Below are 18,661 nucleotides of genomic sequence, written 5' to 3'. Positions count from 1 at the left end.
ACACACACACACACACACACACACACACACACACACACACACACACACAGAGTTTGGTTTCTCAATATGCTTTGCCAAGACCTTGAATTATGTGCTCACTGGGATGAGTTTTTCAACTGGAACTTGCCTTTAAATTTTTATGGTATTATAATTTTTGTTTTTCTCATCCTTGGCCTCCAATTCTTGCTTAAAGGCTATGTCAACCCCATCAACTGCTGTATCCAACTCCTGCCTCTCTGAGGAGCCAAACTTTCAGAGCCTCTTTGTTGGATTCTTGTCCTAACAGAGGGAAGTTTTCCCTCTTCTGCCTACTAAAATTAACAGCGAGACTCTAAGAATAATTTGCACTGATTTTGCTTCAATTTGCAATGTGGGTTCAAGACTCTATAACTTCGGATAATAACAAACTGACTTACCCTATGTCCCCAGTTATTTTTAAATTTAGGGTTAATCACAGGACAGTAGTCATTAATGAAAGACTTTATCTTTAATCCTCTAATCAAAAAAAAATTTAGAAAGAGAAGGCTCCCTTCCATTCCTGTTCTACTTACCCTGTTCCCACGATATGCACAAAAATTACTTATTAGTTTCATATATATTTTTCCAGAGTTTCTTTATTTAAATAAAGAAAATAAGTGAAAAAATTGTGTGTGTATGTATATGTGTGTGTATTCTTATTTTTCTTTTTCACCCAAAAGGTAGGATACCATATACACCATTTTGCACTGTGCTTTTTCACTTAACCATTTATCTTGGAGATCTTTTCATTCAATACATAGAAAGCTTCCATTCAAAGTGGCTCTGGGTCAGGAAAGTCTGCAGTCCAACATATGAGAGCAGTTTATCGGCACTCATCATCAGGGAGCACCAGGCTCATCCCAGCTGTGAGAACAGCTGCCTGTTTCCACAATGACATGGCTTTTACTCCCCAGAAACTCTGTCTCAACCCCAGAAAGAGCTGTATCTAGAGACTCATTTTACACATCATAAAATAAGGCAAGGAGAGCAGAAGGGACTTATCCAAAGTCAGATGGTAGTCAGGCAGAGAATTGGAGGTTGTTAGTTTTCTGTATTCTGAGAGCCCTAAATTCTCCCCACTGTACCACTTATGTCACAAACTTTTTTTTTTTTTTTTTTTTGAGACAGGCTCTTTCGTTATCAGCCAGGCTAAAGTCCAGTGGCACAATCATGGCTCACTGCAGCCTCAACCTCCTAAGCTCAAGTGATCTCCCACCTCAACCTCCCCAGTAACTAGGATTACAGATGCACCCAACCATGTCTAATAATTTTTTTTCAATTTTTTGTAGAGATGGGTTTTGCCATGTTGCCCAGTCTGGTCTTGAACTCCTGGGCTCAAGCAATCTGCCCACCTCCCCAAGTGCTACGATTAAAGGCGGGAGCCACCACACCCAGCCCTTTGTCATAAACTTTTAAGGACTTATCACTACCTGCAGAGTAAATGTCAAATTCTTTTGTCTAGCAAATTAAGGGTGTGATATGGTGGGAATGGTAATAGCACTAGCTGAGAACTTAAAAATCTAGGTTCTAGTCCTCTCTGGGTCCCATTTTATCCATCTATGAAATAAAAGCTTGAACCAGCTGCTCTCTAAGGTCTCTTCTAATGTTTCCAAGGTCTTTGACTTCTGTCTTCTAACCATATTGAACAGTCTGGTCTTTGCAGTTGTGCCTGTGCTCATGCTGTTAGTTCCACCTACATTCTTCAAGGCCCACTTTGACTTTTCCTGGTATTTGCCTATTCAAAAAAGGCTAAGCACTCTCATCTCAGGACTTGGAATCTGCCCTTCCCTTGACCTAGATTACTCTCCCTCCAAAGGGCCATACAAATTGCTCTCTTAGTTCATTCAATTCAGTGTCTGCTAAAAGAAACTTTATAAAGATACTTTCCCCAAGCAAATTAATTCTTCCAACTTTCTCACATGCAGATTGCTCTCAAGATTTAGAACCACAGATCACACCACATTCTTGCCCCAAAGCTGGAGAGTGAGGGGTGCTTCTGCTAGTAGTAGCTAGTCTGTTCCAAAGCCCACAGCCTTTGGAGTCAGGCTTGGGTTTAAATCTTGACTCCACTATTCCCCAATAGCATGACATTGGACAAGTTTCTTAGTCTCTCTGAACCTCTCCTTTCACATTAGCTAAATAGGCATAAAACTTTCTTGACTGTTACAAAAACCACATTACATTAAATATATAAAGTGACTAACACATAATAGGGATTCAATAATTGTCATTTTCTTGTGCCACTTTTTTTCAGTCACAAAACACTTATTCAATACTTTTTATTAGAGAAATAGCTCTGTTTCCTATTTTGATGCCATTTTTAGGCCTGCTGATAGGTAGGTCACAGTTCATTCAAGATGACCTGTACCAGTTCTTTAAAAGAAAGAGGTATATGATGGGGGGAAAAATAGCTTCATAAGCTCCTGCCTTTGGTTCAAGAACAATTTAATAGTCCACTGTTCTTAAAAATCTCTTATTTTAGCTACGACAGATTTGTAAAAATAATCACTGTAAGTCTTTATAGTGAATTACCAACACACTTATTCTGAAGAAGTTACTAGCCAGGGGAATCATTAGACGGGATCTTGGTACCGAAATTCTTGCCATAATTCTGATTTGCATTTAGTCTGCAGAATGTTGTGAATTCTAATAATATATTATCAATTTGTCTCCTATGTGGGCTTCTTTTAGAGAAAAATTCTTCTCTGGATGTATTTTACTACTCTATTCTGTATTTATTTAGCTAGATGTTTGCAGAAAATTGGTAAACTACTACATTAGTTGTTCTTTACATGGTTAAATCACTATACAGCACTAAATATCTCCTGAAGGGGAAAAAAAAAACAAGTCGGGAGTTAAACCATGATGACAAATGTACATTAAAACAGAGACCTTCTAGCAATGCCTAGTATTTTGTTTAGGATTTGGAGAATTTTATTATTTCAAGATTTTTGTTTCTCAAGGATAGTTTACTACTATTCCTATTTTATAGTTTAGCAGAAATGTAAAAATTCCCTTCCTCTATTCTTCCAGCATGTAAGAAAAGGACACTAGCGGGCAAGCACTATTTTTATGTTGACAGCTGAGCTATTTTGAGTCATCTTAGTACTATCCTATGTTTATGCCAAGAAAAGAGGTTAGCATGACAATAGCAATTTAAAAAGTAAACGCTCACTTTTTGGTCACTTAATAATATTTCTTTTGAACAACACAAAGTTGATCTTTTTATAATAAATAATAATGCAGTTCATCAACATAAGCCATTAAACCATAATTAGAAAGCCCTACCTTTTGTACATCTCCTGTGAAATATGCAATGGCCAGGGTGGGCAGAATCATGAAGAGTGCATTGTAATAGAGCAGTCCATATTTTCCCAGCTCCTAGGACAGTAAATAATTAGTTGTTTCATTTGCATTGGTTCTAGCAGATACATAAAACACTGTACAAAATATCACCCAAATTACACATACATACACAAACACACACCCCTTCCCCTACAACATACACAGTAAATGAGTTGTTAGAAGTTTTGCAAACATTAAGAAATAACCTAAACTTTCAAAAGACCAAAAAAAAGCAAACATACAAAATTTTAAACTTACTTCAAATAAATTCCTCAAGTGCTTAAGATCAGAGAAATAAAAATGGCAACTGGCTGCCTTAAAATAGCAAGTAGAAAAGGTTATTTTGAACGAACACACACACATACACACGAGTACCAAAACATCTCCCTGAAGCCATTCTCTTTCCACAACTGAATCAAGAGTCACTGAGTATGTCTTGGGCTTTTCAGAAGCATAACACAAGTGTCATTTAAAAGAGATGGATGAGGCTAGACATGGTGGCTCACACCTGTAATCTTAACACTTTGGGAGGCTGAAGAGGATAGATTGCCTGAGCCCAGGAGTTCGAGACCAGCATGGGCAACATGGGGAAAGACTGTCTCTACAAAAAATACAAAAACAGCTAGGCACGGTGGCCTATGCCTGAGTTAAGTCAGAAGTTTTGCAAACAACCCGAACTTAATCCCAGCACTTTGGGAGGCTGAGGCAGGTGGATCACCTGAGATCAGGAGTTCAAGACCAGCCTGGCCAACACAGTGAAACACCATCTCTACAAAAATACAAAAATTAGCCAGGCATGATGGCAGGTGCCTGTAATCCCAGCTACTTGGGAGGTTGAGGAGGAAGAATCGCTTGAACCTGGGAGGTGGAGGTTGCAGTGGGCTGAGATCCCACCACTGCACCCCAGCCTGGGTGACAGAACGAGACTCCATCTCCCCCCACCACAAAAAAAAACGTAGCCAAGCATGGTGGCACGTGCCTGTAAATCCCATCTACTGGGGAGGCTGATGTGGGTGAATCACTTGAGCCTGGGAGATAAAGGCTGTGGTGAGCCAAGATCAAGATCATGCCACTGTACTCCAGCCTGGGTGACAGACCAAGAACGTATATTAAAAAAAAAAAAAATTGCCAGGAATGGTGATGTGCACCTATAGTCCCAGCTACTCAGGAGACTGTGGTGGGAGCCTGCCTTGAACTCAGGAATCCGAGAGAGGCTTCAGTGAGCTCTGATTGTGCCACTGTATTACTGCTTGGGCAACTGAGCAAGACCCTGGCTCAAAAACAAAACAAACAAAAAGCACAAAGAAAACAAACAAAAAAAGATGGACAGATTCAGACACACAGACTCAGGCCTAAACCAATACCAAGAGACAGCACTTCTCAGTGAAGCATTTCCAAAAATGTGTACATGAAGTACAAGGAAGATTAAGATTACTATAACTACAACTCCCAGAACACAATATGACTCATTGTGCCCTTGGCTAAAGGACAACACACATCTTCAAAAACAGGGAGCCTATAAGAACTCTGAGTCTACCTTTGATTCACATACTTCTGGGACATTCAGCAGGAAGGAGTCTCCTGAAAAAGCCAGCCAGGGTTTGAGGGGTGGGAAGGGGGACAGTGAGGGAGTGGTAAGGATGGGGGCATAACACTTGCCTAACTCCCGTGGTTGAAAGATTACGGACTGATGAGAAAAGTCGAATTGCCTTCTCAAAAGCAGCACTGAAAAATTGGAAATAAATACCCAATGACAGAAAACTAGCTGATTAGGCTGGGTGCAGTGGCTCATGCCTGTCATCCCAGTACTTGGGGAGGCCAAGACAGGCAGATCACCTGAGGTCAGGAATTTGAGACCAGCCTGGCCAACACAGGGAAACCCTGTCTCTACTAAAAGTACAAACAGCCAGGTGTGGTGGCGTACACCTATAATCCTAGCTATCTGAGAGGCTCCAGTACAAGAATAACTTGAACCTGGAAGACGGAGGTTGCAATGAGCTGAGACTGTGTCACTGCATTCCAGCCTGGGCAACAGAGTGAGACTCTATCTCAAAAAAAAAAAAACTGAAAGAAAACTAGCTGATTAGATGATTAGACTGTAACATAGCTGTACACTGAAACATTACATAGCCACTAAAAATGTTTAATGATGCCGACTGACATAAAAAGGTGTTCAAGAAATGGTACAAGTGAAAAATACAAGTTAGAAAACACATCATCCCTCTTTTGCTTAAAATTTTAACATACATGTAAGCGTCCACACACATACACACACACACACAAAATAAAGGATATCCACCAAAACAGTGCTTCTCACTTGATGATAGCATTAAGGGAGATTTATGTTTTCTCCCTCTCGCTTATCCATGTTTTCTACTACTTCCATCATAAACATGCATCATTTTACATAATATTTTAAAGTTAAAAAGTTTTTCATTCAATAGCTGCATTCAGGTCTAAAATACAACACAAAATCTTGATGTTATATGACTCATACTCAACGGACCATGATTGTAAGCAGTCCCAATATTATCAGTAATAAAACTCCTGACTGGCTGCCCTGCCTATGGAGTAGCCATTCTTTTTCTTTACTTCTAAAAAACAAAAACAAAAACAAAACAAAACCTATAAAAGCACCTCAGCATGGCCATATTGCCTTATTACCTCTGGGATAAACCAAGTAACTGATTGCTTATGTTCACCACAAGCATCGGTGTAAAGGTGTGCCTCATATGTATTGCAGCAAGAAAAAAGCCATACTGCAACAACCTTTAAGAATGGCGCCCAGTCAGCCACAGGCATGAGTGTTATCCAGGAAGCAGAGGATGTGCATGGAGGCATATATACACACAGATACACATCATGCAGTGACTGACACACAGCAAAAACTTAAATGCCAAAACTTCTGTTTTTCTTTATACATTTAACTGTGTTGAATATCTTTCTCCCTGCCTTCTTAAAGAAAGTACACTGGCTAAAACTAGATTTAGGGCATCATCATAAACATGTATTATTACGTCTTATGATACATTGTTATGCATCATAAGTCTGTATTATGTTTACATATTATGTTCTTATTCAGCTGTTTAATAGACCCTACATCTTTTTTTTCTTCAGCATTTGTCTTTTACAATCCATTTCTCTTGTTAGCTGACCTTTTATATAGCTGGTAAACCTCTCTGCCTCTAAATAGAATTCTACCTTCTAGTTTGTTGCTTCTAAGATATGAGCTATGAGAAGTAATCAATGAACTTAAAAGTTCTAATACAAATAAGTCATAGTCATTTGTAAGTGAGAAACTGAAGGACTCTCCTAGGAATAAAATACTCAGAAACTTTCTTGACTTTTTCTAGGTTCTAGGGTGTACTATAGATTGTACTATCTAATATGGTAGCCACTAGCATCATGTAGCTATTTCGATTTAATTATAATCACATAAAACTACTGATTTCAGTTTCTCGGTTATTTTCAAGTGCTCAAGAGCTATGCATGGCTAATGACCAGTTAACAGAAAGCAGAAATATAAATTTCCAACATCACAGAAAATTCTATTGAAGAGTGCTCTTTTAGACAACTGAAGCTGCTACACAAATAAAGTGTCATTAATTGTATCCATTTTCCAAAGTAGCAAATTGGCTGAAGTAAAAGAGTAAGAACAATCACTAACTGCTACCTTTTCTCTAGCTGTTTTAAAAAGATAAAAATTCTTACTAGTAACTTCCATTAAAATGCAACCATGATACAGATTCATCAAAGCAAATAAATGGAGGCTAAGAAATGTACATTTAAAGAAAATGGGTTGGAAACAAATCAACACTGTCCTTGGTTCTTCAAGCCTATTCCAAAAAAACTATATGAAAATAATGAACCTACTGTGATAGCCATTCAATCTATACTTCTTTTCTGGAGGAGCAGGCAAAGCCCCTGGCCAAGGCAAGGTCAACTCAATACTAATAGCACTATCAAGCAGGTAGGACACTAGTATTTATTTATTACCTAAGTTTCCAAAAAGGAGCTTAAGTAGTTTCAGAAATACTCTACATGTAATAGAAAAGACTAAAAACTAAGCAGTTAAAGTCATCTGACGGAAGAGAAAATATGGGTAGGAAAATAAGATAAAGTCATGGTCAGTGATAAGATTTAATTATGAGATTAAAAAAAAACAGCTGCTCAGGAAAAACTAGGGTGACATCTAAGATAAACATCTCATATGGGTCTTCGTATAGAATACATTATGATATCAAGGACAATTCCTTCAATTAGCAACCCTAGGATATATAAAGCTGAGGTCTATTTAGTTGTTTCTTACAGTAATGTAATCTTATAATGTTGCAAAAGCAATGCGATTCAAATACTCAGCTTTCTGATAATCTGGCTTGATCTGAAAATAAAATGTAATTTGTCTATATTTAAAGTACATAGTAAACAAACAATATCTGGTAAAGCCTAGGCCAGGAAATTCAGTGTTGCCTCTGAGAGAGATAGCAATGCTCCCTAAAGTTTCCCGTTATTTATAGGGCAAATACACAAAGGCCATCTTTGTTTTGCCTCCCAGGTCCCCCAGAAAGTCCTCTAGAATACAGTCATGAACATTTAAAGACACTTTGGTGAACACTCTTCACCTTCCCTAACCCATAAGAAATCAATATTCATGCAATCCCAGAAAGGCCAGGAATAAAACCTAACTGCTAATTAATTAAAAAATAGTTTCTTATATGAACACCAAAGTATAGGAATTTTATCCTCAGAGGGCCACTATATCTTTCTCCTCCTTGGTAAGTACTTTCTTTATTCCCCACTTTTTCTCTGATGAATTGACATTCCCAACATCAGTATACATCTGTTAAAGAAGATTTAGATTGCTACTTACTTTTGAATCTAATTTTTGTTTGACGTATGCACCATTTGCTGCTGTCAGGACATCGTTTATCAGAATAAAAACATATCCTTCCAGATCAAATGCCAAGTCAGAGCTGCAAAACATAAGCAACACTTTAAGAACAACTTACATTTAAAGAACATGCATTTAATTTTAAATAGGTACGAACTAAAGTATTTACAAAAACATATTCTCATCTAGGGACGTGAATATTAGGCATTTTTATCAGCTACTAGTATTTCTTGATTTCTGGTCAGTTTGTAATTTTACCTCCATAAGGGATTCCTCAGACATAAGAGGCACTAACATTTAAACACATAATTAGCAAAAATCAATCATGTCATTTAATAGCACACTGCTCTGCATTAAAAGCCAGATGATAACAAGCACCAAATTTATCATTAAGTACTTCTGTGAAGCAGGCAGAAGGCATCAGAGCTCAGTTTCACAGACAAGGAAACCAAAAGGACAAGGCCATTAACAAGTCATTTTCTGAAGGTCTACACAAACGGTAGGACTATGTTGCATAGGTAGTTGGGCCCCTGGGTGGAATTTCTGATGTATGGATCATGGTTAGTTCTGAGATCAAGCTAGTAACAGTGTCTAAGCACACAGCAGGAACTCAAACACTTAAATAATTGCTCAATGAACCTGTGAAGTGTAACTAGGGGGTTTAGAGAAACTGAAAATTTCTGGAACTTAGAGTACCAGGCACAAGATAACAATTTAGTAAATTAAACAGAATAAATGAAAATCTGAGAAAAGTATGCCTTCAGCATACTTCAGCACCCTAGCTAAAATAGTGGGACCACAGTCTATGATTTTACAGAGATACTGTATAGGAACCAACACTTCTAATGAGTTCTATACTACTGAATTTTAGACAGGACTAACTTAATGCACACTCCCTACCCCAAACAGTCTAACAACCCTCTGACTGACTTCAGAGGTCTGTGTTCCCTTTCTCCCAATATCTTTTCCAAGTCAAAGGGTCCACCTAGATAAGACTGGTCCAGATAGCAATCCTCTTCAGAACTTTCTTGTTGACCCGAGTAAGCACTGAGGAACCCCTGTTGTTTGGTACAATTTTGGACCCCATCAGATTCAAGGAAATGTTTCAAAGACTAGCAGGGCACCTCCAGAAGAAAGGTAGGAGGCTAGTACAGAATTTTTCTCCAAGGAGGCAATACGACATAGAAGGAAAAGCAGTCAGCTCTACAGCCAATTTCTAGTAACCAGTTATGCCTTTTTTTTTTTTTTAGAATGAAACTTTACTTAAGAGATTGAACTTATAAAATAGGACTAGACTGATAATATTTTCCTCCACCTATACTATGGGAATGTGATGATGGTAAATCAAACCAAGAAGTACACTGGAACTCTTGGATGAAAAACATATGTCTGGCAGAATGTGTGGCACTAGCAAATACATATATGCATGCCCTGGGCTGATTAAAATGTTGTAGAAGACTTCTAGCAATCATTATAATTTTTTTGGTCTGTGGTTATACATTTTCCCCATGTACTTTAAAACTTGAGAAAAATGAAAAAAGCTTTAATAACCTAACAGAATTTCTAAGTTACGGCATTTGTGATGTATCTTGTGCGAGGCCACTTAAAGCAATGTTATCATTCGTTATTTGAAAAGGCAAATGTTTCATAGTCATTTTCTTCACCTCACAGAAGACGACACATGCTCTTCTTCATCAGCATGCAAAATTAAGAAATGTCACATGGTTTATAAAAATACATAGGCTCTGAAGAAAGCCACACATTCAAATTTCAGCTCTGCCATTTATTAGCTCTGTGACCTTGAGCAAGATACTGAATTAAGTTTTAGTTTCCTCAGCTATAAAATAGGAAAATTATACCCATACCTCTCAGAGGTGTTATGAAGAATACATAATAAGATGTGTAAAATGCCAAACATATTGTGCAGTACATGGTCTGTGCTCGGTAAAATGACAGTAACAAATTCTAAATACATCAATTTAACTTTCAACAATCCCAAAAATCTTATCTTTGCCTAACTTTACCTTACTACAGCCAAAAAGATTTAACCTTTTCAAGAGTATTCTAGATGCTTTTTAAAGACATAATTCCTATTTAGGCTATAAAAAATTGTTATTAATAAGTATTGATAATAATTATTGACAATTTATAATGTGCTATTCATAGGCCCACATCTTACCTGGCAGCTACAAAGGCTCCAATAATCATTGCAAATACAGTCATTTTAATACCCCAAGAAAAAGTCTTCCTACAAAATAAAACATTTTAAAATATACATGTGACTTTATTCACACAGACTCATTTTATAACAGAAGCAAAAAATGTGATATGCTTTCTCAAAATCTATAAACAATCATATTTTACACATTTCTGAGAAACTGGATATTTAAAAGAACCCTTTGATGAAGTAAAAATTCACTTTTACTTCATTATAATGGTTATATAAGTTCCTATAATCATTTTTTAAATTTTCATAATTTGTTATTAGTGAGTTTTAATTTTTGTAAATCTGAATTTCTTTAAATAGAAAAATGTCACATACACTTGTACTAAAAGAAGCTAAGACATGAATGCTATTTAAAACCTATACCTATGATTCCGATCCAGCTTCTCCCAGTGGTAGCAGTAGGTACAGAAATCCTAGAAAGTAAATCTCATGTTTGATAGGTTTTCAACTTCAATTCATGACCTTCCTGACTATCACTCCCACAAACTATCAATTCCAGCAGCCAAAGCTGCTTTAACTTCTCAAAAGTTAAGGTAGGAACAAGACAAATAATTTAATATCCCACATATGCTGAGCACCTTTTCAATGTAATTTAAAGAACAGATATATTAGAAACTTAACTCACTTGAGTAAAACTCCCTCAGCAAACATTGTAAACAGGATGGAGAACCTTCTCAGAACTGTGAACATTGGCAGGCTGGAAAACAAAAAGATAATTAGGTAAAATAAAATTTTAAATTTCTTTTAAACTAAGATTTTCCAAATTGGTAGTTAAAATATTGCTATTCTTCCATTACGGAAATTCCATACTGATTAATTTATGAACAAACCCTTACTTCTCTCTAGACACAATTCCTACTTGAAAGCCTAAAAGAGTTGCTTTTTAAAAACCACTAGAAGTGAGAAACATTAAATTAACTACAAAACTTCATTTTATTCTGCTAATTATGCATATACCCTATGCTGTAAACATGTTAGTTGTTAATAGCAAAAGGCTTACTTCTCATTTTTTCACTAGTCTGACCTCCCTCCCACTCCCTAGACCACCAAAAAAACATCTATGAAAGTCTTATCCCATGAAATGCCTTGACTGTCCTTTTGTGGATGTAATTTTGTCTTCATTTAAACTCCAGAGCATTTTGCTTGTACTAGTCAAACATATAGCCTCTTGCAATATAGTTATTTCTGAATATATCTTATCTCACTCCAAAGTGCCTTATACTCCACTGGCAATCAAAGATAGGTATGAATGGTTGGATGACACAGATGATATCTTATCTCACTCCAAAGTGCCTTATACTTAGCTGGCAATCAAAGATAGGTATGAATGAATGGTTGGATGACATGAATAAAAAAAAACCAAACTCTATACAAGATGCACTTTGTAGAAGGCCTGCATTTCTCTCCTAGTGGGTAATGAAATGGAAAAGGATGTCCCACCCATGATAAATTTGTCTTCCTTGGAATCTTCAGAGACATCATCTTAGTCATTCTGTCAGGTGTCTTGGGTTTAAAAAAAAAAGGAAGAAAAAGAACACCTCAACTCGATCCTCAGAAATCTCTCCATTCTGTTTTACAATACCAGGGTTTTAGCTTGCGTGGTAGTGATGAAGCCACTGGATTTCTGTTAAATGGTTTCTCTATTTGTGTCGTTTTAACACAATACACACCACAATAAGAGCAGAAGCCAGAAACTAGAAGGTAGACTAGTTGGAAGGAAAAATAGTGTTACCGTGGAGTCGAGAGCTATTGCTTCTTTCTGAAAATAAGTATGTTGTCTCTACAGTTATATGCCATGGGTAAGATTTAGCAATATTTTTATTAGGGTTCTATCTGATGTTACTTTACTTCACATTAAAAGAAAAACTGCAAAAGTTCTTATCCCTACCCTCCGATTTTGCAGTGTGGAAATTGCCTAAGATATTTATGAACTATATTAAAGAACTGAAATCTCAGAAGCCTAGTATACATATCTTTGCTATTATAGCTGTAGAAAAATAATAAAAATCTCCTATCACAGCACTTTGTGACATTTTAAGACTTCTAACATCAAAATGAGGGGGGAAAAAAACCTCCTCTTTCTCTTCTAAGAAAAGAATGTAAACTAAAACCTTTGGCACCACCTTCATTATTTAGTAGTAACAGAAGCTCTCTGGTCTTTTCACTTTTTTCCAGAATCAATAACGTGTTAAATATTTGACATTCAAGTACAATTTTAAGCATACATTATATTAATCTCACTAGTAAAATAAAGTTATCCATACTTCAGTTTCTTTGTGCTGAACAGTCCCGTGATTTGGTTCCCAAAATATAGAAGAGGTAGTGGAAACGTCTAGAAAATTTAAAAAGGGATAACAAAACTCAATAATAAAGACAGCTAAAACAAGGTCCTTTCAAACAGAAACAATTTTGTTTATATGATCAAAATGTTTTCCACTTAAAACATAAGATTAGTTCTCATACACAATTTTGACCCTCAAACACCCAAACAACACTTATGCTTGGATAAACATTATTATGGCAGAAAGAAAGGGAGGAAGGCAGGCAGAGAAGGCAGAAATATGAATATGATCAACGTGAGACAGAAACATCATTTGCTGTAAATATGATAATGTATTAGAGCCCATGGCTCTAATGTCAGCAGAAAAAGTAAAGGCATTTCATCTTCACTTGGAGTCAAGCAGCAGCAGAAAGAAGAATATAAAATAAACCCAAAGAATAATGAATGCAGGATAAACTGGCTAGATTAGATGGATAGAGAAACTACAAAACTGTTGTACTTTCAACAAGTGCCATTAATTAAAAACAGAAAACTGTTCCTAGATTTTTTTTCTCTTAAGTCTAAAGAGATTGTAGGCCTTCTTTGACACCTATTACTACATTTATTCTTTACATTCATTATAACCATTCTAGACTGGGTAATTTTGAGGGTGCAATTTTTAAATGTGCAAGGCGCTGATAAAATATATTAATATATAGTGACTTCATATTGTTTTTTTTCTTTTACCTTTCGAGGTACATTTCTGTCAAAGTCAGGAAACTTGACTACTCTGAGTGCCTTTCCCACCCAAAGAACTGCCACTGTGGCCACCATCTGTAAACAGAGAACACAGATTCACTGTTCTACACATAAAGACACACACAGAAGTTCTAAAAACATAAACCACGTAATGGTGAGGATTCCAACTAACCTGGCCAAGTCCAACACATAGTGACGAGGGAAATCTACGAAAAGGGCAAAGAAAAAACAAGGTCAGAACAAACGTAACTTAGCTCCGTGAATTCCATTTGCACATCGGCAACATTAATAAGGCATTCCGATACAAGCCACACCAACGTCTGCCCCTAAATCAAATAAAAATCTTGGGAGAAAACTCCCTGCCGGTTGGTTATCAGGCCACCCCGCTGAAGTTGTAGCCTCGGGCGGCCGCTTGTCACGTCTTGTCCGAGTCTACAATTTCAGTCGGCTGCCTGCAAAGGATTTCTCAAGGAAGTGAAGATACAGATCTCCCCAACGGTTTCACACACCTTAAAAAAAACACACACAAATCAACTTCTGCCTCTCGGTTACAGTGACATCAAGGAAATAACTGTCCGCGAGGGTGAGGATGTGCACTTCCCCAGAAGCTGTCAGCGGGTGCAGGGGACACTGAAGCCCCGGCCCCCTGTCCAGGCTACGGAGGAGGGAGGCTTCCCTCGCTCTCCTCCCTGCTCGGCAGACGCAGGGGCTCAAATGTCACCAAGCGAGTCACTTTGCAGCATCGCTCTGAAAGGCGGGGTTTTTGAGGCGCTGCGCCGAAGGCACGGGAGGCGAGCCCCGAACGCGCCGGGCCCGCCGGAGCTCCGCGCGGTGAGCAGTCCCCTGCCCCAGGCCTGCGCGCCCAGCCGGCTCCGTCGCCTGGGCAGCGCGCGTGTGCCGCCCGCCCTCCCCAGCTCCCGCCCAACTTTGCTCGGCTTTAACTTTTGCAGTCAAAGTCCAGGGAACCGGCGCCCAGCCACCGCCGCCCGCTCCTCCTCCGCGGCCTCGGCCGCCGCCGTCTCGGCCCTACCTGTAATTGGTGAGCACGCTCTTGTTCACCACCACGATCAGGAAGGAGCTCACGCCGTAAAAGCCGGCGGCCAGCAGCTTCAGAAACACGGTCAGCGTTTCGGCCGACGCCATCCCCAGCTCCTCCTCATCTCGGAGTGTGGAGGATTTCGTGGGGGCTTCTCCTTTAACCCGAGCATGCTGACGTCTATGAACTTCCGCCATGGCTGCCGCTGCGGCGCGGGCCTGGCGGCGGGGCCTAGCGGCGAGGGGATCTGCAGCAGCGGCTCCCAAGGGACTCCAGGAGTCGGGGACCAAGGACCAGGCCAGCTGCGCGCTCGTCGCCTCGGCTCCCCGCTAGGCCGCCGCCGGTTCCCGCCCAGGGGCAGGGACGCCGGGGTTCACACCCCTGGAGACTTTGCTCGGGCATTGTGCAACGCAGGGTCAGAGGGTGGGGCCGCGCCAGGCTTAGCCTGGGCAGGGGTTGGAGAGAGCCTGAAGAAGGGGGAGCGGCAACCCCCAACCCCTCACACCCCCAGCCCGAGGCGGACAACAAGAAGCCGGGGGAACTACATCAGGACACCAGAGCGCCGAGCAGCAAACCGCAGACGCCGGGTGAGTCGCCCTGCGCTTGCGCACGAGCCAGCGCTTGGTCTCTCCGAGGGGCGCGCACCTGGGGGGGGGGGGGGGGGGGTCGGGTGGCCGAGGGGCTGGAAGGCCGTATTCTCCAGATAACTGCCGCAACATAAGTGCAGACTCTCCTCCCCTCTGTTACAGGTGGCCTGCCAAGTAGTTACAGTACACTGCGTCTAGACTAATTTTGAACGCTCTTTTAGTCTCTCTTGGAGAGGATCAAAACCCTTCAAAAGTATCAGATGTGGATCAACAGTAAACACTCAACAAAAATTTAATTCTGCAATGCCTCAAGCTTCTTACACTTTCTGAACCCAGAAAACACCAAACAATACTTCCTTTTCAAATCAAGTTTTGTTTGTTGTTTTAAGAAAAACGTTGACATATCCCAAAAAGTAGCAGGATAATTAAGCAACTTGGAGATTGGTGAAAGCACAAGGTGTTTGGAGCCTAAAAGACTTCATTTCCAATTGTAGGATTCACAGAAATGACGACGCCCCCCCCCCACACTCCTTATGGTGTGTCTTGGATCAGTTAGATGACCTCCCTGATCTTGATCTCTATGGATGTATAGCTAGCTAGCAAAGAGCTAGTTTTCAGTAAATGGTAGTTATTATTGCATAACAGAAGCAAATCATTATGATCAGTTTAAGCAAACAAATTACATATTGAACTTTAATGGATTAGGAAAGAACTTTAAATTATTTTTCTAAGTGCTTGGTCTATATCTTTATAATTTTTTTTTCTTATTTTTAAATTTTGGTAAACGAGGTATGGTGGTTCACACCTCTAATCCCAGTACTTTGGGAGGCCAAGACAGATGGAATGCCTGAGCCCAGGAGTTTGAGACCAGCCTGGGCAACATAGTGAGACCCTGTTTCTATAAGAAAATGAAAAAATTAGCCAGGTGTGGTGGTGCATGCCTGTGGTCCCAGCTACTCAGGAAGCAGAGGTGGGAGGATGGCTTGCGTCCATGAGGTCGAAGCTGCAACGAGCTATGATTATGCTACTGCACTTCTACTGTAATAGCACAAGACCATCTTAAATAAATTGTGGGAAAATATACATAATATAAAATTTATCATTCTACTCTTTTTGAGTGTGCACTTGAATGGCATGAAGTGCATTCACATTGTTTTGCAACCATCATCATTAATCCATCTTCAGAACTTTTTCACCATCCCAATGTGAAACTCTTTCTGCTTTAAACAATCACTCCCTGTTTCCCCACTTCCATCCCTCTCTGCTATTAACCAGTGTTCTACTTTCTGTCTCTGTGAATTTGACTACTCTAGGTACCTCAGATAAGTGGAATCATGTAGTGTTTGTCCTTTTGTGATGAACTTATTAACATAGAGCCTTCAAGGTTCATCTATGTTATAGTGTATGTTAGAATGTCCTCTAACATTTATAAAGCTGAATAATATTCAATTATATGTATATAATTGGTTTACATCTTTTGAGTTACTTTGAGAACACCTATGTTCTTCAAATGTTCCTTAAAAAACTGGCACACAGGATGAGGTTCTTAACATAGCCTACAAGGTCCTGGATGATGTGGTTCCTACCCAGATGAATAGTGCATCTCCAGAGACACTATTCACGTTTCTCTCCCTAAGCTGCAGATAAATCAACAATGTGGGTTCAGGCTTCTGTGTCTTTACTCTCATTAGTCCCCCTATCTGGGCTGCTTTTTCTCTCCTTCCTCTTACCGAGCTCCTGAAAAACTCTTACGTTACCTCTTCTCTGGGCAGCCTTCCTTCACACTGCCCCCCACCTTCCCACTATATAATTGATATCTCTCCTTTGTGCCTCTCCTACTGCATCTTTATATACCCCCTTTATAGAGTGTTCATCTGTTCCTGCTGCTATAACAAATACCTGAGACTGGATCACGTATAGAAAGTAGAAATTAATTTTCTCACACTTCTGGAGGCTGAGAAGTCCAAGATCAAGGTACCAGCAGGTTCAGTGTCTAGTGAAGCTGCTCTCTACTTCCAAGGTGCCACCTTAACTACTGTATCCTCTGAAGGTGAAGAACACCATGTCCTCACATGGCAGAAAGGACAGAAGGTCAGAAAGGGACAAACACTATGTAAAGCCCCTTTTGTAAGTAAGGCATGACTCCTGCTCACAAAGGCAGAGCCCTATGACTTAGTCACCTCCTAAAGGCCCTACCTCTTAATAATATCACATTGTTGATTAAGTTTCAACATTTGAATTTTGGAGGACATGTACAGACCATATAGCATAGGGGCTCTGTATTGCATGTTTACATATCATTCTTTTCTATTAGACAGTTGCTTCTTGAGGACAGGGGCAGGCAAGGATGCCTAACACAGATTAGATATTTTAGTTGAATTAATCAATTAAAACAAGGAAAATGATTAAATTTCTTCCTTGACTGCTAGCAACAAAAGGAAAAATAACTAAGCCATTGTATTTTAAGAAACATCCTTGTAGAAAAAAATTATTATAGAAGTAACAATGCCCCTCATAATAAAAAGCTAATATATACACATGTACACATTTTAAAAAACATATCTGGAATAGAACCAGAAAAGAACACTAATCCTCAAGCCACACACTACCACTGACACTTAGTGGTTGTGTGACCTTGGGCAAAATTAACAGATATCACTGTGCTTCAATTTCCTCACCTGTAAAATGGAGATAACAATAATGCCCACTTCATAGAGTTATGATGAGAATTAAATGAGTTAATGAATGTAAAGTGCTTAGAACATAGCAAATATGAATGTTTTTTATAATTACTATTATCACTAGCAATTATTATGCAATCTTTCTCTTTTCACTTACTATTCCTTGATGGTCTTTCTGTGGCAACACTTAAACTCTCCCTAATTCTTTTCAAAGGCTTTGGAGTATTCCATTAGTTGGATGCATCATCGTGTAACCCTATAGACATTTAAGTTTTTTCGGTTTACTAACAATCCTTGTCCATTTAATTGTGTGCGGGTATAAGTTTCTAGAAGTAGAATTGCTTTAAGCCTACTTTTTCATAAAAAAATTAATAGAATTGACAAAATTCCAAATTAACAACCTCCAAAGAGTTTGTACTCATTTTTTATTCCTGCTAACAGTATATGAAAATGAAACCCTCTTTTATAAACTCAAGAGGGCAGCAGTGGAGAACAATGGAAGAAGCGGACAATATTTCAAGTTCTACCCTGGGGAAATATGAAATGCCAGGTACAAATTTTCACCACCATAAGTTGTGATTACACAACATGAAAAGATCCAGGCAACTACTGTTTTTCTCAGCGTGATTACTTTATTAATTAACAAACGTTTAAGACCTACCACAGGCCACAAACTGCACTGGATTTTCTCAGCTCCAGTAACGATTTGGTTGCTGTGGACCCTCAGTTAAATGCTATGGAGTTTAATGGAGTCAAGCATTCTCATTAAGTACCCACAAAGTTGAAACAAGTGCCATCTCCTAGTAGGATTTTTATCTCTTTCCTATGTTATAGGTACTTAGACTTTTGGGTAAATT

General features: G+C 39.1%; 1 protein-coding gene and 1 long non-coding RNA gene across 3 annotated transcripts in view; one reads left to right on the top strand and one right to left on the bottom strand.

Annotated features, from left to right (window-relative positions):
• SLC35D1 (solute carrier family 35 member D1) overlaps positions 1 to 15,123 on the bottom strand; it is a 58,083-nt gene extending 42,960 nt beyond the window's left edge. The window contains exons 1-8 of one of the 2 annotated variants that reach the window (XM_032296652.1): positions 14,531 to 15,122; positions 13,673 to 13,706; positions 13,489 to 13,575; positions 12,746 to 12,813; positions 11,107 to 11,178; positions 10,434 to 10,502; positions 8,234 to 8,336; positions 3,307 to 3,399 (exon numbers count right to left, since the gene is read on the bottom strand). In XM_032296652.1, the coding sequence (XP_032152543.1) occupies positions 3,307 to 3,399; positions 8,234 to 8,336; positions 10,434 to 10,502; positions 11,107 to 11,178; positions 12,746 to 12,813; positions 13,489 to 13,575; positions 13,673 to 13,706; positions 14,531 to 14,733 (729 nt within the window). In that variant the 5' untranslated portion in view covers positions 14,734 to 15,122. Of the gene's footprint in view, positions 1 to 3,306; positions 3,400 to 8,233; positions 8,337 to 10,433; positions 10,503 to 11,106; positions 11,179 to 12,745; positions 12,814 to 13,488; positions 13,576 to 13,672; positions 13,707 to 14,530 lie in introns of both variants that reach the window. The other variant, XM_032296653.1, reaches the window with a different exon arrangement.
• Positions 1 to 18,385, top strand: part of LOC116563876 — a 19,197-nt gene extending 812 nt beyond the window's left edge. Inside the window, exons 2-3 of the long non-coding RNA XR_004274613.1 lie at positions 629 to 635; positions 17,048 to 18,385. This is a non-coding gene — a long non-coding RNA (uncharacterized LOC116563876). The remainder of the gene's footprint in view (positions 1 to 628; positions 636 to 17,047) is intronic.
• The last annotated feature ends 276 nt before the right edge of the window (positions 18,386 to 18,661 follow it).

Source organism: Sapajus apella, unplaced genomic scaffold, assembly GCF_009761245.1.
Source record: "Sapajus apella isolate SASKATOON/1434 unplaced genomic scaffold, GSC_monkey_1.0 scaffold36, whole genome shotgun sequence".
NCBI lineage: Eukaryota > Metazoa > Chordata > Mammalia > Primates > Cebidae > Sapajus > Sapajus apella.
Note: the sequence above shows the minus strand (reverse complement) of the source record. Positions and strands in the feature narration are given on the sequence as shown.